The following is a 24,064-nucleotide window of genomic DNA, read 5'->3' as shown; positions in this document are numbered from 1 at the left end:
AATCAAAGACATAATATAATAATCGAGAGTTCTCTGCAAAAATTGGAAGGTATTATGAAATCGGGAGGTAGGCATGGAGCAACCCCAAAAATTGGGAGTTTTTTCCTCCCGGCATGAAAATTGACAGGTATGGTGTAAGGTCGCTTACATGAAAGCAAAATGCAACTCAGCTTTTATGGTTTTAGCATCATACCGTATTGTTTGTTCATTGTGTTGTCATACTGGGATTACATTTTAATGAATTAGGTATTTACAGTTTCAAAGCAAAGTAAAAATGGAATTACCAGTGCACTGATATAAAATGCCCAGTGCAATAATGCATAAACAATAATCGAGTCAAAAGGGAGAGGTAGTGTTACAGCAACTTGCGATTGCAAAATTCTTGTCATCATTTGATCAAATTATACACAAATCTAAATTAGGCAGAAACAATAAGAAAACAGAAAATTAAATAAATTATTTTTCAAGCAAGTTTATACCATTTCTTTTTAATAATCATGCACGCTAACCTCGAGATAAGTATACATGTAATTTTGTTAAAAATATAACTTTGCCTAAATAAATGCATTTAGAACTTACCTTGTGCATCTTGAGATGTCTCAATTGTAGGTCGGCTTATATGCATGTCATGCACTTTTTAGTGTTTATACCTGTTCAGTTTGGGGGTCAGCTTATACGTGAATGGGCTTATACGCGAGCATATATGGTAGGAGAGTTTTCAGAATTTTTTATCAAATACAAGTCATGTGCTCAAAAGGTTTTCCGACTTTGGTAATCATGATCCATGATACACAGTCACCTAAGCACCACGTGACCAGTATGATTGTGATGTACTGTTACTCCTTAATACCTACCTGCCTACCTACCCACCCACCCACTTTACTTCCAGTAGCTCAGTGGGTAGAGTGTAGGATTTATAATACAAACATCACAGGTCTGATACCAAACTAGACCAGCATGCATTGGCTACCCTGGTATATTACTGTAAAAGGCATTTAGCTCTCATTTCTTGTACATGACTCTGCTTATAATGTGTTGTACGTGCTGTTAAACTCCAACCAGCATGAACAATTTGTATAATTTTATTTACAATTTTATCAACCTTCCTTATCCAAGCAAACTTACTTAGAACTCTCTTGACATATTCCCATTCTTTTGGAGTGTCCTCTTCACTGCATGGACCCTGCTTGCTCTTGATATATTCCCATTCATTTGGAATGTCCTCTTCACTGTATGGATCCCTGCTTGCTCTTGATATATTCCCATTCATTTGGAATGTCCTCTTCACTGTATGGATCCCTGCAGTCTCCTCATTTTGTAAGAGTTAACTGGTGGAGGCAGGATCTTTGGTGGCTCATTTGTTAGAATGATGCACATGCTACCAAACTGTTGCAGGTATGAATCCCACCATTGGATTAGCCAGCGTCCACTACTGTGATATTTCCATGGGCAAGTCATTTTATTCCAATTGCCTCAGCACCAAATAACCAATTTTTGTTGTTGTACTGTAAAATTACAGTTAAAACCAAATAGTCACTGATATTGTGGGCTTATTGAATTTAAGTTCGAACAACTGTTTTCTAAATGATGGTTGGTATATAGAAGTTCAAATCAGAATGAAAAACAAAATCCAAATTAAATAAGTGTCGATATTGCCAAACAGATACAATTTTTTTTTTGTGGCACTACCAGACTTGGAGATCATAAAACGTTTAAGACTGAGTTTGAACTTGGGATATTGTGTCAACCAGTCAGAGTTTGATTTCCTTTTGAATAAAAAGTTCCATTGAAAGACATTACAGTAATTAGATCTTAATTATCTGTAATTACCTGTCTTTACAGTTTTAATTATAACAAGTATCATAATTTTTGTCATTGCTGCTTCCACTAGATTTAGTAACTTAAGAATTGTATAATTTGTAATATCCTCGGTAATAGACAAAGGTCTGGAACTTCTATGCTCTATCATTATAATCACAGATAATTTAAATAATCTAATACCTATGTCTCATTACAATATCTACAAACAATTTATATTGTCCAATGCCTATGTATCATTATAATATAAACAAATAATTTATATTATTCACCACTCCAGTGGCCTAGTGGTTAGAGCGTCTGCATCGGATGTGGGAGGTCATGGGTTTGATCCTTGGCCGAGTCATACCAAAGACTTAGAAAAATGGTACTATCAGCTGCCTTGCTTGGCGCTCAGCATTAAGAGGTTAGTGCTAGGACTGGTTGGCCTGGTGTCGGATAACGTGACTGGGTGGGACATCATGCTACATGTCTGCGGCATGATGCCCCAGTGCTGGACATCACTATAAACTGCCACATTGCAGACATTGTAGCAATATGACCAAAAAATTGTTAAAGTTACATTAAAAATCCAAATCACGTCACATCACATATATTATCCAATGCCTATGTATTGTTATGATATATAGATATAATTAATACTGGGTAATGCCTATGTCAGCAAATATATCTACCCACAAAATATCACTTTCAGGTAAAGGTGGAAGCATAAATTTTTTTCAGTTGTTTATGTTTTTTCTTGTTTCCAAGTGATGTTAAAAACAACATTTCAAGGTTTTGCAGGCTGTGGTATTCCATGAAACCCTTGTTTACAAGGATTAAATAAGTTTCCAATCATTTCACTGCATGTTACCAGGATTTAATAGTTTTCTAATCATTTCAGGGGATGTTGAAAATTCCTGGATTGCAAAGATTAAATGAGTTTTCTAATTTTTTAAGCGGATATTGGAAATTGTGTGTGTGTGTGTGATTAGGATTTTTAACATAGCTTTAAAATAAATTCAGTCATATCGCTGGGGTTCAAACCCACAATCTCTGGCTTCCGAGGCAGATGCTCTAACCACTAGGCCACTGGAGCAGTCCAAGGATTAAATTAGTTATCTAATTATTTGAGGTGATGTTACATGGATTCAATTAGCTTGTGATCGTTTCAAAGTATGTTGGAAATTCCTTGTTTACAAGGATTCAGTTAATTTTTTAATCATTTCAGGGGATGTTGGAAATTCCCAGCAGATCAAACAGGCCTATGTTCTACGCGACATGGATTGGCATACACAGAACAGCACAATAGCATACAATATACTAGGTACATTAAATGTTTCCTAACTCCTGTATGTTTTTATGCTTCCTTACCATGTTTTATTTCTATTGCTATCCTTCTCTCCCATTTGTTTTGCTAAGCTTTGCTGTAAAATTTAGCTGTGACAGGGGAGCAGTCATGTAAAACTTGAAAAAAATAAAAGACTGACTCTAATGAAAGCTTCTGTTAGAATTTTTAAAAATAATTTGGTTTTTTTTTTACCATTAGGCATGTCTTCATGCTAAGTTGAACTCTGTTTCTGTTTGTCTTTGTATGTGGCAGTCTGTAATTTTTCCTGTGTTGCTAAACAGCATTATATATCTGTCTGTCTCTCTGTGAAATTAATATATTGGATTACCATTTGTCTGGATTTTATAGTTACTGCAAAGCATTAATTAAAAAACTAGATGAACAAGGGTTGACCTGCAAAGATAAAAGTTCCTCTATCTCTATTCCACAAATATAATAATGACAGCCATTTTTGCATGACCATAATAAATGAATTCAGAGCATATTTCTACATTTATCCATATCTCAGTATGTTTAGCTATATCAGGGTTCTAAATTAGTGGTAATCCGCTAGTCCAAGGCTAGCAGATTTCCTGTTGGACTAGTAACTTTCATAATGTTAATAGTCCGATGGGCTAGTAAGTTTCGGTTATCAATAGTCAGCGTTTGTTTACACCATTCTCTAATAAAGACTTGACTTAGTAGGTGTTCTGTAGAATCAAAGCAGTGGCCACTGTAAACACAGTCATAAAATATTAGCATGAGAAGATGAAGTCAATTTCTGCCTCGGAAAGGTGCATTTCTATAACAAGAATCCATCCGATTTGTGCATTTCACTTAACAGCGCAAATTATGGTCCTGTCATTGACAACAGAAGTTTGGTAATTGATCCTAATTAATCTGATAACGAATTAAATGAAAAAATTACATGGTATCACACTTTATTCACTTGACCACAGTAATAAACTACAAAGCGGTATACCACACAAAAGAACATGGCAAAAACTATTCAAAGAAATTAGTTTGCACGTTTTTTTTGTTTAAGGTTCCTTTTTTTTGCTCGCTACCCAAACGCGCCAACAGTCACAAACAGGAAACTACATATTTTACATTTCCTTCGAAATAATTATAAGAATTAGATCAATTTATTACGATTACGTTATTGACACATCCTTTCCATACAATTACTTTTTCTGTGATGATAAGAATAGTTTTTATATTTTTCCCTTACAAGAATGAACAAATAATTGAATACACGTGGAGATATCCAAGCAGAATGCCATACGTTTGTTGGGAATTAAAATCTCTGAGCATGGGCATCTAAGACTTGAAAATTGTCTGCCTTATTATTAATTTCAACAATACACTGAGGTTTGATTAATTAGGAACAATTACCAAACTTTTGATTTATGATACCGTAATTGGAGCTGTTAAATATAACGCGCTGAGTGTCAGATGGCTTCGTTTGATGGGAACACACCTTTTCCAAGCTGAAACTTACTCTATCTTCTGATGCTAATATTTTATAACAGTATTTACAATAGCCACTGCTTTGATCATGCAGAACATCTGCTGAAGTTAAGTCTTTGTTAGGGAGAAGCCATTTAATTGTGGGAGGGGGCAAAGACGTGTTTTGAAACGTGTTTCTTGCTCTGACTTTCTTATATAAAGCACACTGTGCCATTCCTTTTCTTGCTTTTTATAATTTGCATCAGCTATACTATAACATCTCGTATTTCAAAACAAGGCACAATTCCATCCTTATAAGACAGGCAAAATGAGGCATTTGATAGAAGGTGTTCAGCCACCGGAAAAAACCAAAGTTGAATGAGAATGATGAGGAATAATTCTTATGATAGGGAAAAGCGTAATGGAAAATTTCAGAAGAAATGGACAGGGAATAGCTGAATTATGACAAGGAATGGAACGTTATGTGGTGTAACTGGTGTACGCAATTTGCAAAAACAAACACACAGAAAACATCCAGTTTTGTTGCGGGTTGTTTGAACTTTAAAATTGAATGTGAACAGGACTAGTAAAGATTTGGCAGGACTAGTAAATTTCTCAATATACTAGTCCTTCTGGCTACAAAGAAATTTGTGTTAAATTCGAGCCCTGTATATATCAATGTTTCTGCTAGCATAGTTAACCAAGAACCTGTATGTAATTTACTAAATATATATGTCATCACAGCTAGTCCATTTTTATCATAAAATATTTAGATGTTAGTTATTAACAAAGTTTTCAAATGAACAGTTCATTCTGTTCAAGAATGCCAGTCTGAGAGTAACTGATCAGAGTATTTTAGTTTTGAACTTTGTATATATCTCTTTCATTATGTCTCTGAAATATGTATCTACATTGGCCATGAGATCAAGCCAATTTAACAGAATGTTCTTATCAGCAGTGGTTTTAGATTTCTTGTATATTGAAATTTTCACCTATTTTTACAAGGAAAATTGTTTCAGTGTTTTTATTTTCTTGATGACATTTGTCTTATATGATACTTGCATCTGACCCAGCATTTATGAAAATACCATAACTAGTTTATGACTTAGAAAACACAGTAACTAGCATTGATGACTTATAGAATAACAGTATTAACAAATATTCTCTCACAGGACAAAAGGCAATTCTTAGTTCATGCCAACAATTTCCAAAATGAAATAGGTTTATTAGAAATTTCAATTTGTAGATAACAGCAACATCAATTGCAGATAGATAAGTAGGTAGAATGAAAAATAAGACATACAAATAGATGTTTGAATGAAGCAATGTATTGGTAATGCAGGAACCTGGACAGTTCTGGTGAATGGTGAACAGGTGAACACAGTCAGTCGCTCAAATTTCCGAGACCTTGTTCTGACTGGTGATGATTTCGGCAGAATTAGACTGTACAAATACCCTGCCTCAAGGTCAAAGGTATGCTCTTATTAATTTACATTAACAAATATGCTTAAATTAGCAAAAAAAAGGATGTAAAAGATATTTGTCTTTAATACCTTCATTAATTTTGTAATACAATATAGCTCACATGTACTTTTGGAACTCCATGCAATGCAGTGGGTGTGGAGAGAGAGTGGAGAGGATTAAGAAAAACCCCTGCCACCACCTCTCTGTGCATTCTGATGGAGTTGTCACAGCAGCTTGTGGAGAATTGCAAACCACACTTTCTCATGGAGCTGTCAAGGATGACCACAACGGAGTGGATGTGGTCTCTATCAAATGGGCCTGGTTTACTGTGTATGATCGCTGCAAGCATGCTCTTTAGAAGTTATTGGGGAGAGAGGGGTTCCAATCTATCTACATTGTTTTCAGATAATTATGCACAATTCCTAGTTCTAATTAGCATGGACACAACTCAGAAACTACTGATACTACTGTATTTTTTTATTTAGACACCTTTTACAACAAGCTTATGCTTTTACTTGATTAAAAACAATCGGAACACCCTGATTTAATAAAACCATGCTGAGCTTCTCTTCAACAGTTTCAAGTTATCCTAGTGTGTTAGATATATCAACATTTTGGAAAATTTCTAATGGGTACCCATCAATCCAAATGATCTGTTACCTGGGTACCCGATCAAAGGGAAATTTATTAAATGTGAACCTGAAATGCTTTGTTGCAGGTTCACACATGCCAACCCCCAGGGGCGGATTAAGGCTCACTGGTGCCCTAAGCACTGACAAATCTTGGTGCCCCCCACTATTTTCCACGTACACCTGGGAAAATAACCCTAGGGTGCACCATGATCAAGAAACAGAACATTATGATGAATTGGCACTAGTTTTATCAATTTTTTTTACAAATCTTCATTCGTTTTTTTTCTTTTCACCCTTTTCTCAACTTTGTGCTGCCCCCTTTGGCCCAGGTGCCCTAAGCACGTGCTTAGTCTGCTTAATGGTTAATACGCCCCTGCCAACCCCGCCAAGAGAGGTGCAGGCATAATTTATTACTAATATAAGTAGCAAAAAAGCGTAATCTGAGCATAAAAAGAGCAATCTATATGTTACATGCCATAATTACAGAAAACTGTAGGAAAAACCTACATATTTATTTTATTTAGCGTACATTTATGTTTGCTATTTTCCTGCATCTGGTTGTAAAAAGTCTACAAATGATGACTGTTGTGCTATCCTCAACCTGATATGGTTCATCCATTAAAAACAGTCCGGTGCAACATGTTTTTAAGTCTAACAAAATCCCTCTCCTCTAACATTTTCCAGTTATACAGCATCCAAAAGTCACATCGATAAATCCCTTTTTTATTTCTTTCAGATATTTGTAACCATTAATTTTCAATTTAGACTGGTCTGCTATGTATGTTTTATCAAAATAGAATGATTCTATGACAAGTGGTTTCACATTCAAGAATCCCTTCAGTTTTCTTTGAACTGCTTCATGTAAAATGAATGTGAGAATTACCATATTTACAACTGCGGTAAATTTTCTTCATATTTTCCTAACATGGTATAAAAGGTGTATGTTACTGTAACCAAGTTTTTGTCTTGTCTTTGACATGACGAAAATATTTATTTTGTTCATTAGTTCTTAACTCTTTACCTTCTGCTAACACATACATGCGACCATAAAAATAGCCTTGTAACCCCAGAGACGCAAGCTACTAATAATACTCTGTCTGTCCCGGCTGGCTCATACATGCATTTCCGGCCAAGGGTTGGGAAACCCCAGATACACATATACACCTTTTATATTAAAGCTTTGTACTGGATGAAATTACAAACATCCATTCTCTTTTATAATATTTAGCCAATGAAAATAGTCCTTACATAAAATGATGAACGTATTCTGTTGGTAGTTTTACAGCATATAAGTGGGAAATTCTATTGAAAACAGGGTCAATGGTGACAGTAAAACAAAATGTCAACATTCATGTATTCTGACGACGATTCCCTTGGCCGGAAATGCATGTATGAGCCAGCCGGGACAGAGAGAGTATTATTAGCAGCTTGTATATGCATCTCTGGGGTTACAAGGTTATTTTTATGGTCACATATTTGCGTTAGCAGAAGGTAAAGAGTTAATTCAATTTTTAATTTATTTGTACTGTAAGGTTCTGTACTGGCCATTTAATTTATGGGACTATATTGTTCTTTCCTACTGTTTTGTTTTTCATTCATCACAAGATAAGTTTGTGTCTGATAAAATAATCCAATAGTAGCTTAAATGGTCCAGTAGAAACTTAAATGGTCCAATAGAAACTTAAATGGTCTCTCCCTAATAAAGTCTGTTTGAGCAGATGTTCTGCAGAAATAAAGGCAGTGACCATTGTAAATACTGTTATACAATGTTACCACCACAAGATCATGTCAATTTCAACATGGAAAAAGTGCGCTTTTAACACCAAGCCATCTGACTTGATGTAATACTTTACAGCCCAAATTATGGTCCTGTGATTAACAGCGGAAGTTTGATAATTGTTTGGAATTAATCTCAACATTTTCTTGAAATGAATAATAATGTGGCAAACTGCCAAATCTTAAATGTTAAACAAATTTAAGTTGTTCTGCATGGTTTTATACACATCCTTTTATTTGTTTGTTCATGTGAGGAAAATATAAAAACGTTTTTATGATAATGGAAAAAAACTAATCTGTCAGATGGAAATGATGTGTCAGTAACCTAATCATAATATAGATCTAAGACATTTAAATATTTGAATGCAGTTCCTTGTTTGTGACTATTGGAGGAGAGTCTCGGATGTGGGTATGTGAGAAAGCTTGCCAGTAGATTCTCATGGGTCGGGGTTCTTTGAGGTATTTTCCCGGGTTTTTCCTCCACCATTAATACTGGCCACCATGTGTGCTGAAAAATGGTGTTAAACCCTACAACAACAACAACAACTATTGGAGCATTTGGCATTTGAGACAATAAAATAAAAGCAAACCAATTTCTTTTAATAGTATTTAGTTGATTTCTGTATTCTCTATACTGCTTTGCAGCTAAACTAGATTCAATGGAAGACATGGGATTCTCTCTTTATCTCTCTTTCTCTCTCTCGTGGCCGAGTGGTCTAAAGTGCTTACCATTACGGATCACTGCCATCTCACCTCTGTTTGCGTGGGTTTGAGTCTTGAGCTTGTCCAATGTGGGCACATGAGAAAGCTTTCCAGTAGCTTCTTGTGGGTCGGTGGTTCTTTCCCAGAGTTTTCCCAGGTTCTTCCTCTACCTGGCTGCCATGTTTAGCCTATCTTGTGCTGAAAAATGTCATTAGAACCTATAACAAACATTCTCTCTCTCTCTCTCTCATTAAAATGATGGATGTTAAATTTACAATTCTCTAACATGATGTAATGACTATACGCAAATAAAAAAAACTTTCAGTAGCAGTAATACCAAATTTAGTTGATACATTTATCTCAAATTTGTTTAGTGCCTTCTACAACATATTGCGAATCTTAATGTGACCCAGGAGCGTGTTTGTCATGAGTGAGTGCGTGAGTGAGCAAGTAATCAATCAGTGTATGAAGGGGGCGAGCATCAATAATGCTGAAGTAGGGAGGGTAAATAGACCAGATTTATTTGTGCGATAAAGCCTTCCTACCACGAGTGAAAATGTACAAGCGTCACTGAGGCCTCTAACAGGGTTATTTTTGTGTGCGTCAAATACATTTACCTGAGGAGGCCCCCCCCATGTGTGTGTGACCTGAGAGAGTCAAGGGTGTAAAAAACAGTGACAGGTCTCATGACTGATGATCATGTTAATTTATCTTGATAAATCCATGAGGAATCATTTGAGCGCACGAGAAGAAATTTCTGAATTTAATCATTTCCAACCCACTGAACACCAAGTCTGATAAATGTTTAGCAGAGTATGTGTATCAACTGCATTAAAGATAATCAAAAGATTGTAGTTATCTCTGATCACTTGAGGTATTTGTGTATATCGCTGAGTAACATAAATCACATCTGTGTTTATGTGCCTGCCACAAGAAAATATCTGAGCTGGATTTGATTGTTTGTTCAGCATAACATCGTCATATACTACTATATTATTACTATGTCCATTTAGATCATCCATAGATAGAGCTTCATCAGTTCGGTAATAAAGTTAATAATATCATTTCCGTCCTAATCCAACAATTTCGCATTTTCATTAAAATCTTTAAGCATGTTGTAGCATCACTGATCATATACAGATGGTGCCGCTAAATACAGCTTATCCCACTTGAGCCATCTCATCATCAGGTTAAGCAACAGTGGCGTCTTTCCAGACTCAGATGCACCTATGATAATTGCTCTGATAAAATTTGGTAGCGATGGATGATGCTTGACTGTCTCTTGCTTTCATGTCGCTGAGAAATCATTGATAGCCATGTTGTACAAATATAAAAAATAATATGAATTTATATTGTGCTCGATATAGAGCCCCCACTTGGATTAACAACAGTAACAATGAGGAATAAAAAGTGTGCACTTAAGGCAAGTGTGTAAAAATATGGTACCAAAAAAATACAAATTTATCTCTAATAAAACAGGTGGAGGTATTGCTTTTTCAATGGGAAACTTACAAGGGGCTCCATGGGCTAATTATTCTGGCAAAAAGCATCTTCTGGGATATAATTATTGTGGTCCTGGAACCCGACTTGATATCCGACTCGATGAGCTAAATCAACCAAGACCTGGAGAGTATCCAGTAAATGCAATTGATCAGGCGTGCCAAGTTCATGATGTCGCATATAAAAATCCAGTTTGCAACAGTGACATATTGCAGACGTGAAGTTGATACACATGTTAAAGTCTGTAAAAAATAAATCTCAGAGATTTTCTTGCTAATATTTTGGTAAGATCTGCAATGAAAGGTAGACTACTGCTAGGGGCTGGTAATTATTCAGCCGATTATTATTATTATTATTATGGAATCAATTTATTGTAGCCCAAGATGATATTGGAGGGGTAGAGCAGCAATTAGTTAACTTGTTGATGCAGAAGGTGTTGCATGTTCTGTTGCTGCAGATTGTTTAGCACGACAGGCAATATGGAAAATTTATCTACCACCACCTAAAATAATTCAGTACACACATTTTGATGTTAGAACTCCCGATGAGGTTCATCAGGCAGATATTTTGCTTTTATCACATGATACTATTAAAACTGGTAGATGTCAATCGCACACATACAAATACGTGTTGACTGTTGTTGATGTTGCAAGTAGATATAAAGAAGCAGAGCCACTACCAACAAAGACAACAACTGAAGTTGCATTTGCATTTTAACAAATTTATCTTTGAGGCCTACAAGGTGGTCTACGATGGCCATAGTTGCTACAGGTTGATCCTGGCAAAGAATTTCATTGTGCTGTAACATCTCTGATGAAACAACATCAGAATCAGACAACACACCAAATTCATCATGATCAGGTAATCCTTGAATGATTAAATCAAACACTTGCTGAGCGATTGTTTGGGTATCAATACACACAGGAAATATCCCTTAACAAAGTTCAGGCAGACAGGAGATCTTTTGAATGGCTTGCAAGACTACAAAGTGTGATAGCTGCATTAAATATTGAAATTACTCTTGGAATTTCTATGAAACCAATCAATGCGATCAAAAAGTAATATATACCATGAGTAACATAAATCACATCTGTGTTTTTAACATCGCTTTAACAATTTTTCAGCCATATCACTATGATGTCTGCAGTGTGGCAGTTTATAGTGATGTCTAACACTGGGGCATCATGCTGCAGACATGTAGCATCATGTCTCACCAAGTTACATTATCCTGACACCAGACCGACCAGTCCTAACACTAACCTCTTAATGCTGAGCACCAAGTGAGGCAGCTGTTAGTACCATTTTTATGTCTATGGTATGACTCAACTGGGGTTTGAAACTGTGACCTCCTGCATCTGAAGCGGATGCTCTAACCACTCAGGCCACTGGATTATTTGCTAGTATGATATTATGATAAAATTTCTAATAAAATAGCTTTCATGTTATTCCCCATATACTGCTTTTCAGTGTATATATTATAAATTAGACAGGTGAAGATGTTTTCTTGAATTAACATCACTTGATTCATAAAAAGATATCTGATTGTAAATAATGCACGACATCTTGGTATCCCATGGGTGTAAATTCAGTGTTTTCTTTCTCGTTGTTTGTATTTTTAAACAGAAGCTGCTGTTATCTGAATTTAATTGTCCATACCTTAAACGATTAATGTTCAGACACTAGGATAAATTTCCACTGTTCAAAACTGGGGGACTCAAATCAGCCCATACGTTTTCTAAATGTATGGAATATACAAGACTTTTTTTAAATATTAATTTCTATTGTCCATATATATGATGGAAATAGAGACCAATGATTGGTGAAATGGTATTTAATTGTAAATCACTCATGACATCCCAGTTTTTCCATGTTTGGTCATCATTGATTGGCTCTTCAAATGTCAATCAGTAATGCTAATCAGCCACTCCATCGTGGATAGACCATTTGTGTGTCTGTGAGCCTTAGGCGTGGTGGTGATTTGTAGGTATTTTATTGCTCTGTCACAGAGCGAAAGTGGAGGGATCAAGTCCCCCACCATGATGCATAGGGTAACGAAAATACAAGTGAGCTGTACTCTACTTTATTCTTCTGAAAATTTAATGTTGCACATGTTTATTACTGGTACAATGTACACATTTTTAAATCATCCTGTTTTTTAGATTTAGGTTTGTTTCTACATAATCTTTCTAATAATTTCAGATTCAAGTAGATGCAACACGAAATGGATGCATTAATGTCCCCTCTACCCCAGTTTAACCATGTAATTAGAGAAACAGTATGTCGCCTGTAATAGTTGTTCTTATAATGCTATTCTGTTTTAATTTCCTTCCGTGGTAAATCATAGGCCAGTATTATCTTGCCATTGGTATTGTAATATGTGTCATTGGTGTCAGTATTAAAAGATTGCATTTAGTGCAGTTTCTGTGACATTTCTATGCATAGTCATAATGTGTGTGTGATTTGGATTTTTAACATAGGTTTTTAAAAAATTCAGTCATATTGCTACGATGTCTGTGACAGTTTATAGTGATGTCTAGCACTGGGTCATCATGCCGCAGACATGTAGCATGATACCCCACCCTGTCATATTATCCTGACACCAGGCTGACCAGTCCTAACACTAACCTCTTAATGTTGAGTGCCTAGTGAGGCAGCTGTTAGTACCACTTTTATAAGTCTTTGAGTGTATGGTCACTAAAACTTGAAATTTCATTCAATTCTTTTTTTTATACTTGTTTCCTATTCTTTCTTAGGCTGAACATCTCAGTGTCAAACCCTACTCTGGAGACATGGTTGCCTTGACTTTCTCATTTGATGATACAACAGTGATCTCATGTGGTGGAATGGATACTTCACTCATCCAGTGGAATGTGGTGGATGCATCAAGTGGACAGTGAACCACTCTTCCATACAGTTATTAAGCAACAGTGAAAATGAGGGAATACATGAAGATAAGGAGAAAAGAGGAAAAATATTAAAACCAATCAGGATCTGGAAATTTAATGCATTTATGACAAGGTCAAACTTCTGAACTGCTTACCACAAGATAAACAAGGCCACGACCTGCACATACTTTTTGACTCGGGATCAGCCTACCTTTTAATTTGTCATTTCAGTAAATTTTTCATTGAATTTTGGTGAAAGGAGATGAAAAGTTAATAATATCAGTCCCAGAGTTGCTTGATAAAGTTTTGGCAGGTCTGTATTTTCCACTTGATCTTATTCCAAAGGTCGCATACCTGTCCTGGCTAGCTGAAGTGAGTCACCTAGGTCTGTTGATGTGAAAGGCACAACAGTTCCATTTCCTGGGCATGGTACAGTCAGTAGTGAATTGAGCCACCTAGGTCTATTGATGTGAAAGGCACAAAAGTTCCATTTCCTGGGCATGGTACAGTTAGTAGTGAAGTGAACTACCTAGGTCTACCGATGTGAAAGGCACAACAGTTCCATTTCCTGGGCATGGTACAGTCAGTAGTGAAGTGAGCAATCTAGGTCTTTTGATGTGAAAGGCACAACATTTCCATTTCCTGGGCATGTTACAGTCAGTAGATCATTATATGTACACCAACCTACTCATTAATTTTGAGTAAAAACTCAGACTCAAAGTCCAAAAACTGTGATGCTCTATAAATTAAATTAGAATAAAGGATTTTCATGATATCCTCTGCTAGACTGTGAAATTTTACTGACCTAAATTTTAATATAGGGTTTTAATATTGAAGTTGAGTCTCATGCTGAAAAGGTTTGAGAATATGTTTCCTAATTGCTGGCACATTACGTGACAGCTGATATGGGTCTGTCCTGGGTAGATATGGCATGTGACAGCTGATATGGGTTTATCATGAGTAGATATGATTATTTTAATACTGAACACATTAAAATATACAGTAATTACTGCTATCTTTCATATAATGTACTTTATTACACGATTCTTAACCCTTTACCTCATGCAAGCATCTTTGGATGCCTCTACTCCATTCGCATGGAAGTGCCTTTTGACGCTTCTACAAGATTCGCATGGAAGCGCCTTTTGATGCCTGCTGTAAACATCAGCCATTTTGAGCTGGTTTTCGTAGCGCCACCTTCGGGGAAAACCCCCCTATTAGATACTACATTCATTTCTGTGAATGACAATTACGTCAGATCACATGGTAGCTATTTATGCACTGGTTGAAATCTGCTATTTAAAGTAACTGGGTCATAATCTCCACTCTCCAAAATGGCGATCGCGGATTTCATTCATTACGTACGAATTTTCACGATTAGAATCACAACTATGAAAGATTCAATAACTTAGGTAAAGGCTCTGATATTGATGTAGGCAGCAATTAGTTTTTATAAATTATCAAATTCAGATGACTCAGTGATGTAGATGCACACGAAAACCTTGTAAATTTCGAGTATCGGAAATGGCAGCTACGGTTGGTCACGTGGCCTGACTGACCTGACGGTGAACAAGTTCTCTCTCGATTTTAAAGCACATAAAAAATTCTTCCTTGAAAAATAATTACACAGCTATAACAATCGGACTTTACTCTTAAATTTTTCCACATATAATAGATGTGTACCACAAATGTAAAATGGTTAAAACTGCTGTTAAACGTAACATACACTACATTGCTTAACAGTTCACAGGCAGGCCTATGCATATGCTGTCGACTAGGTAACAGGTGTTCTATTTATAGCGTGCTGCACTTTGTCACTATGCTCTATGAGGTAAAGGGTTAAGAGGGCCTCAAGGGCGAATAGTCCTTGACTACAGAGTCACCCTCTATAAATTATTATTATTACACTGCTGTCGGACATTTCTGCGCACTTAAGGTTTCGTTTCCAATATTGAAGCAACACGCATACCGAATTCGAGCGATTGACAAAAATAAAATACAGCAATGCTTACCATTTGAAAAGATGCAGTTGTCACCAGAATATTCTGTTCAAAATAATATTAATTTTGGACACAGAGGATACAGCTCTGTTTTCCTGACTCGCGATATGTTGGCCTATTCTGCGCATAGCTTTGAAAAGATGTAATGTTTATCCATTGGGCTACAGAAATGAAATATATTACTTTGGACTGTTTCTGTCACCAGTTCAGTCGAGTAATTAGGTCAGGTTTATAGCTAGTTTTACAAACTTAAATGTAAAAATGCCAGTAAATGGCAAGAGATATTAAACAAACTAAACCGATCTTGTAAAAAAGTTAGTAAAGTTCAACATTTTATGAAAAATAACCTATTATGTGGAAGAGAAACAACAATGAATAGGATGTAATGTGATTACAACATCTTGTTGATGGGGAAACATTACTACAGAATTTAGAAAGAGACTATATGCCGGGGAATTTGTTGATAATTTATGTTCTAGCGGCAAGTAGACACGTTGGGTAGCAGACGATTTTGTATGTGTGGGACAACTTCTTGCAAAATTGGAAACTTGGATTAAAATACAGTTTTGTTTTAAGGTACACATTTCCATCTTTTATATAATGTATTTATTTGTATGATTCTAAAGGATGCACAGTAAATTGAATTTTCTGGGTTACAAGTTCACGAAGGTCATGGAGTGGGTCTTCACGTTGCCATTTAGAAATCACATTTGTATGTGCATTTTGAGTCTAAATGTGGGATATTTTTGTACACTTTATGAATATCACTTTTCCTAATTAATGTACCATTGTTCTTTCTGGATACAAAATGGATTTTTGACCCAAACTAGCACGCAATACAATGTTTACAGAAATGACGTATTGTTGCGCAGAATTACCCGACGTGCAGAATTGGCCGACATTGTGGTATTTGATACGTTTCCTTTTTACTATAGTCTAGTATATGGACTTAAATGGACTTAATTTTATCATAACTCAGTGTTGCATTTAATCCTAAGCAGTATATCAATTTACTTATCTAATTCTTTTAATCACAATAATCTTATTTGCATGTCATATGACATCACTGAAGGACATTCCATAAACTCGCTTTATGTTTTTATATGACAAAAGTGTACTATCACAACATGGTATCGCACAGGATTATAGCGTACATCAGAGGCAGTTCCTTTCAGTCCACTAAATTTTGAGAAATGTCAGCATATTTTGTCATGTGATAAATAGAATTTTATATTTGTATCCTTTCATCCACAGTTAGGAAAACCTATTGAACTATTTCAGTGTTTTGCTGTGCAAGACTAAGCATGGTATAACAATTAATGAAGTCCTATAATTAGTTTTGTATATAATGATCACTCTAGTAGATGTTCTATATCAAATACCATATATTCTCCTTTTTAAAAAATAGGTCACTGTGAAGTATAGTTCATGATCGAGTCATCCCATGGGGTGATTAAAGTTCCTTTTCTTTAAGTGTAGGCATATTAACCTTGATATTAACATTTATCTTGATTTTTTTAAAAGTTGCTTATACTTGAATATTGTAATCAGTCTGTCTAGTACAGTTGGCCACAGAGTCATGCTACTTGACATGTGAATACAGCTTGATGCGTTTTAACACCAGTTTACCAAAGTAGGTCAGAGTGAACTACATTTGACACTTCACTGCTATATTTACCTCGGTTTATTAGGTATACTTAGTTAGGGAGTCTTAGTTCTTAGATACATCTTGTTGAGTAAAATACCAAATTTGGCAAAGTCAGTCAGTTTGACTTTATTGACCTTTTTGCATTTTTGTTAGTTTCTTGAATATTATTTGCCACAGAGTCATAGAAATTGATGTATCTGTGTGTTTTTGTGGGTGCAACATTTTCCCATCAATTGTAGGTCAATATGACATATATTTCATGCTTTTTTGGCTTTTGTCAGTCTCAACCACCATTAGTCATAGCTTCATGCAACTTTTTGCAAACACACATTAGGTGAGTTGAACACCATCTGCCAAAACTGTGTCACTTTGACCTATTGTCAAGCCCACCTTGGTAAATGTAATGTTCACATTGGAGTTTATGCACAGGCCCCTATTTCCATCCATAGCTCCATCCATACCCAAGAATATCTTAGGATTTGGGATATAGATCTATATAGGGGTCAGTGTACAGGCCATGGCCTGTATATTGTGCTGAGTTATGAACAGTAATCACGTAATCTTGAAGTATAAAAGTTTCCCTGATATCCCCAGATAAATGTCAGTATTGTGAAGTGTGTCAGATTACAAAAATTTCAATTAAAGCAAAACCTTGAGAATTTCAATAATACTTAGATCTGGTCACATTTAGATGCATGCTAACAATGAACAACTACAAAACTCTTCTACCACAGAATGAACATGACTTTCTTTTGTGGCATTTGTTAATTGTTGTTGTTGTGGGGTTTAACGCCATTTTTCAACACACGATAGACTATGCATGGCGGCCAGTATTAATGGTGGAGGAAGAACCTGGGAAAACCCCGGTAAGAACCACCGACCCACGAGAAGCTACTGGCAAGCTTTCTCACATACCCACATTGGCCGAATCCTAGACTCGAACCCACACAGACAGAGGTGAGATGGCAGTGATCCGTAACGGAGAGCGCTTTAGACCACTCAGCCACTCAGGGCCCCGCATCTGTTAGTAATATTTGAGGTATTTAGCACTTAAAAGGATGTACCAGGGTCTGAAAGCAAGCTGAAAGGATGTCTGTGGGTCGATTTTGGTATACAGAAATGTTTTATTTTTGTATATAATGAGTACCATAGTCAGAGTTATGCCTTTTGGTATTTAAAAGAAACTAGCCATCCCATCCCTTATTTCCTCTTAGTAGAATAGACCTGACTTTTTTGCTTGACAAGGGCAATATTTCGTAAAAGTGCTTGAAATAAAAATTCCTGCCTCATGCAAAGTTTGCCTGCTAAATATTGTGCTATTCTTTGAAATAATACTGTACAATTTCCTTTAAACAGACATGGAATGAATGGGAGAATTTTGTTTGTATGTGAATTATAAATGATTAAATAATGGAGATGGAATTTGAGACTTGCTAGATTTGTGAGATGGGTGATGGTTAAAGATTGTAAGTAAAGACTGGATTGTAACGTTATCAGGTTTTAAACTCTATTTGTTCCCCTTTCTGAGTATTTCCCAATGCATCAGTTTGTGTATGACATGTTACAACTTTTATAAAAAAAAGACACTCTGATGTATAATGTACATAAGAAAAACTCTTAAAATTGTACTGGATAAATATTACAAATAGTAGGGATAGTGTAGATATGACAGAGAAGAACATTGTTACGAACTGTTTGGAAAGCATTTTTACCTAATGAAAAGGCCCTCCACCCCACCCCAATAAAGAAACAAAAAGAACAAAGAAAAAGCCCCAAAACTCACTTTTCTGGGAAATCAAAACTAGAATCTACAGTAAACTGACTTATTTAATAATTCAAGGATATTAAAGATCTAGGATTTAAATTTCTTCCATTTTAGTATAGTGACCATTTAGGGATAGTGTATCCCTAAATAAACATGCATATATCATAAGCTTGAATATTTATAATTATCTATATGGTAGTGTCTCAGTTGAATAATCTTGTTTGCGTAAAGTTTAATCTCTCAATATTCCATTTTGTGCCAAACAAGAATATCCCCATATGCATTTAGCTGAAGAAAATATCCATATAGTTCATTTATTTATTTTAGCATTAGGCATATTAATAACAATTATTTAAGTAGAGCACTTTTAAGTCATGTTAGATTTCGAATATATATAAATTCCGTAAGATGCATTTTAGATGTGTACATATACAGTGCTATTCTGGAAACATCCTTTTTGCATGTGTAATCAGTAGGCACATGTTACGTCCTTAATTACTATACTGTCACTTGTCATAATTACAGACTAGTCTTATTTTGTATTAGAGATATATAGAATGATAATTGCTATTAATCAGTCCATAGTCATCGTTCTGTGCTTTACCATCTGAAGTTTACTGACTTCAGAAATGTAAGAATTATCACTGAATTTGATACTTTTATAAAAATAAGCATTATAATATTATACATAACGTTACAGTTGTCTCCCCTTTATGTCTTTCCTATTGATTATGGCATTTATAATAAACATGAATTTGATTATGAGATGTATATAAGAATGCTGGATACAGTTCTCTTTAGGATGTAAAGTAACAACAATTTATTTAAATGAATTCAATGAAACAACTTGACAACCTATTCCTATCATGGAATCTAAAACCTGTAACAGAAAGTTGATGCCTGAGTGGGGCAGGATAGATGTTGACAGAGTTATACTCGATGGGCTTGAATTATCCATACATTTTTGGTTTAGGATGTCAAGATAAAAATACATCAGCATGTTTAAATAAAGTTAGAAAAGAAGAAATATAAGGCTGTTACTTGAACATGTGATTTTCTATAATAATAGAATTTTAATTTCCAATTATTACATTACATAAAGTGAATCAATTAGTGCAATTCTCACAACATACACAGGGTCTGGATGATATATTATAAATCAATATAAACAACCTGTCAGACATATGTAAAAGCCAAATAGAGTGGCAATGAACTCTGAGACCATCTTGCTTTACATATACTAAAGCCTAGATTAAAGGTATGGTAATTAATATAAAATACCTGGCTTATTTTAGCCAACAGCCCTCTCTCTCATTTTATAGGAGTAAAATTTCCCTAAACAGAACTGTTCATAATCTGGCCCCATTTGCTACCAGTAATCTGGATTCTTGGTACATTTTCCTCCTCTGTAACTTGATCTGATTTGTAACTAATACCTTCTGTAACCTAGTCTCCTGTGTAACCTGACCTCCTTTGTAACCTAGTCTTCTGTGTAACCTGATCTCCTTTGTAACCTTACCCCCTTTGTTGACTATCCTCCTCAAATGACTGGCCTCCTTGGTAACCTGGTCTAGTCTGAAAACTGGCTTTTTTTGTTTGTAATTTGACCTATGTAGATTGACCCACTCTGCAACCCGCACTCTGTAAACTGGTCCCATTTGTAACCTGACCTACTGTAGACAGGTCCCCTCTATCCTAGCCATCTCTGTAGACTAGTTTCATCTGTAACCTGACCTCTGCTGTAGATTGACCCCTTCTGTAACCAGACTTGCTCCCTCTGTACTCCAACCTCCCCTGTAGACTGGTCTCCTCTGTAACCTGACTTCCTTTGTACACTGGTCCCCTCTGTAACCTTGCATCTTCTGTAGACTGGCCCCCTCTGCAACCTGACAGACTATTTTGGTATCATTAAAATCAATCTTATACCAGTCAAATTTTCCCAATACTGACCACTTCCTTAAAATGGCCAAAATTTATTGTCCATAGTGCCAGGCTTAGGGAAGTGGCCAAAATTTGTTGTCCGTAGTGCCAAGCTTAGGAAAGTTTAACTCTACATGTATATACTTTTAGACCAGTACAGACTGGATTATCAAAACTTCTGTCTGTTTAAACCCTGCTTGTTTCCCTCAACAAGATTGAGTATCTATTTGGAATCATTGAAAATTCACACTGAAAGGAGGAATATGTGAAAAAATGTTTCACAAAATCTTCAGAAAATTGAAATTATTCTGTGAGTGAAGAAATTTTAAATCAACCCAGATGGGTTGGCGTTTTATCTTTTTGAAAGAAAACTTCTTATTGTTTGTACAGCTACAGTTATGGAGAATGATTACATAAGTTCAACATTAGCATCTGCAGCAAACTAAATATCAATTCAATTTATCAACCCATATACCTGGAAAAATCTGAGTAAATGAATAAAAGTTTGTGGATCTCTCTTTCAGTTTTTGAAAATAATTAAAATCTAATATTTTCTAGTTTTATATGTATGATTTATTGCATTTCTTTCGGATACTCAAGTGTCTGACACACTGTACAAATAATACTACTATTTTATATTTCAATTATATAATATTTAATGGATTCGTTTCTTTTTTAAGTTATATTACTGGTATGTAAACTAGCATTTTTATTACCATTTGCAGGTTTTTAAAATCTATTTTCATTTGTTGTATCAATGACTTGTCCTTGAACTTGTTTGTTCTTTACTAAACAGCAAAGGAAATGTAGATTTGTCAACCACATATTTTTATCAATTATTGTTTATTCCCATTGACATTTACACTGGCAAGTTGCCGAGTCATTGACTCCCAACACAATGAATTTAATTGAAAGATGTCTGCATTATTTTCATACCATTAAATTATGTTTTGTTTTGTATTTCCTGTTTTTTAGTAAGCCTAAGTTCTTTGGGATTTTGGTTTTGAAAATTCAGCTGGAATAGAGTTAATTTTTAGCTGTTGACTGAGACTCATTTTCTGAACCAATTTTATTAAAAATCTATTTAAAATGCAAAGTAGTTATGATAAAGCAATTTACCATAATTATGTTGTAAATAAATTCAATGTAATTGTTTGTTTCTAAGATTATTTGTATAACTGAAAACTGTTATGTACATTTAGTGTATGCAGCATACTGCCATGTCTGTAATCTTTGGAACTATTAAACTCTACAACTTACATGTTGATATTTTCTTTAATATCTATGCCCAGAATCATTTAGTTCTTATTAAACCATTATTTACACATAAAAAAAGAACATACTATTATACACACACAAATATTTCTTGATGAAGGAAAAATGTAATGGATACATAAATGGTTTTGTACTCTTACTGAACATATTTTCTTTACCTAGTAAACATTTCTTTATTATGAATAAGCATTTATGGTTTGCCATTCTATTTCTTTTTATATGTTTATTCTTCAAACATTTTAATTTTAAAACACTCCAATAATTGGAATCAGATGTTAGGAATATCTCTCAATGCTGGTGGCTTAATATGATTGGTTCTAAACATAAAGAAACTTATATGATAAAGGTACTGTTTATAAATTAATGCATCAACTCAATCTCTTGATCAGGAGACCTTTAGTGATAAACTTGCTCACATGAAAAGAAGAAATCGTGTTTGTGTGCGTGTGTGTGTGGGGCAGACAAAAACCTTTAGTGACAAAGTTGCTTAAATGAAAAGAAGAAATTAGTGGTGGTAGGGGAAACAGACAAAAATTTAGTATGGAAAATATTTACTTAGGTGGTGTTCTACAGTTTCGTATTTTGCATCTGGTTAGAATTTTAAGGAAAAAAATTTCCCAGGATTTCTTCACTGGTTATACTGACTATATAATAAAGACTTTGTACATCCTAGGTGTTGTTAAAAGAACTTTGAATTCTCTTTATTTTGATATATGATTGATGGGTGCAATTTAGGTTCTAGAGTATACGGCTAGGGCTCACTTAAGATGTGCTCGTATAAAAAACTGGACTTGAGAGGTAAACTGTAGAAGAAAGAGCTGATAACTTTTTTTACTTTTCAGATATTTTGTAATTGGTTCATTGCACTTTCAGTAGCTGCTATTGTCTACTTCAGCAAAATTCGTTTTCCCTATTTTAATAACTGCTAAAGTTAATGTACTTTTGATTAATTCTGGTTAATTTGTTAAGCACAGGGGAGCATCCATTTTGTTGTACCATGTGCTTAGATCATGTACAGTTTCCACAAGTACAGTATCCAAAGAAATGTCAGCCACTTTACATAAAAGTAGCATAGAGTTATGCCAACATTAGCTCTATTGTGCATGTTACAAATGCAAATAACTTCACCTTACCTACGTCACTCTCTCAAAAGTACAAAATAACTGGTGAGTGCCCCCCATAAAGAGCATTAGGGTGTATACCCATAGAGTTATATTTAATGCTCTTTGTATTAATATTGGCTCATTTAGTTTATATTCACTACATTTTAGAACTTAAATGTGTCTTTCATTCCAAAATCTGCTTTAATTAAGAGGTTGCAGGTAGGCTTGAGAAAAGTTAGGTCCCTTGTCATTGTACACAAGTTTGCATCGACTAATGGCAATTAGAAACCTCTGTGTGTACTTGTTCTTAAAAATGTTGCATTAATTTCACCTTTCTCAAGGAAGATGATATCAGTTCCTCTTTGAACTGGTAATAATATGGGTATTTTTTATTTTTTTTAATTGTCAAATAAAACCATATGGACAAAGATGTAAAAAAAACCACAACAAAATTCATTATCATGAAGTTCAATATTTTTTTATTTTCAGAAAAAAAATTCTATAGTATCATATGGTTTTGGTTTATTAAGATATGTCAGATATATTTCAAAGCAAATTAACAGCTCAAGAATTAATGACATTTAAAAGAGATTTAGCTCGACGTACACAAGTCACCAGCAAGTGTCACATTTGGACAGGCTCACATGACCGACATGGTTATGGAATAATTTATGTAACCTTTCATGGGAAAAGAAAGATTGTTTTGGATCACCGACTAAAGTTTTATGTAGAAACTACGTAAACTCACTACCATCTCAGTGTGAGGTATTGCAAAGATGCCATACAAAAACATGTATAAATCCTAATCATTTATCACT

General features: G+C 35.0%; 1 protein-coding gene across 1 annotated transcript in view; it reads left to right on the top strand.

Moving 5' to 3' along the window:
- Positions 1 to 20,754, top strand: part of LOC149781738 (echinoderm microtubule-associated protein-like CG42247) — a 113,163-nt gene extending 92,409 nt beyond the window's left edge. The window contains exons 19-21 of the mRNA XM_089935006.1: positions 3,029 to 3,124; positions 5,919 to 6,049; positions 13,404 to 20,754. Coding sequence (XP_089791132.1) covers positions 3,029 to 3,124; positions 5,919 to 6,049; positions 13,404 to 13,547 — 371 coding nt within the window. The 3' untranslated portion in view covers positions 13,548 to 20,754. The remainder of the gene's footprint in view (positions 1 to 3,028; positions 3,125 to 5,918; positions 6,050 to 13,403) is intronic.
- The last annotated feature ends 3,310 nt before the right edge of the window (positions 20,755 to 24,064 follow it).

Source organism: Sinohyriopsis cumingii, chromosome 15 (genome assembly GCF_028554795.1).
Source record: "Sinohyriopsis cumingii isolate HCF-2022 chromosome 15, ASM2855479v2, whole genome shotgun sequence".
Classification (NCBI taxonomy): domain Eukaryota; kingdom Metazoa; phylum Mollusca; class Bivalvia; order Unionida; family Unionidae; genus Sinohyriopsis; species Sinohyriopsis cumingii.
The sequence above is the reverse complement of the archived record's forward strand: the minus strand, read 5'-3'. Positions and strand labels throughout refer to the sequence as shown.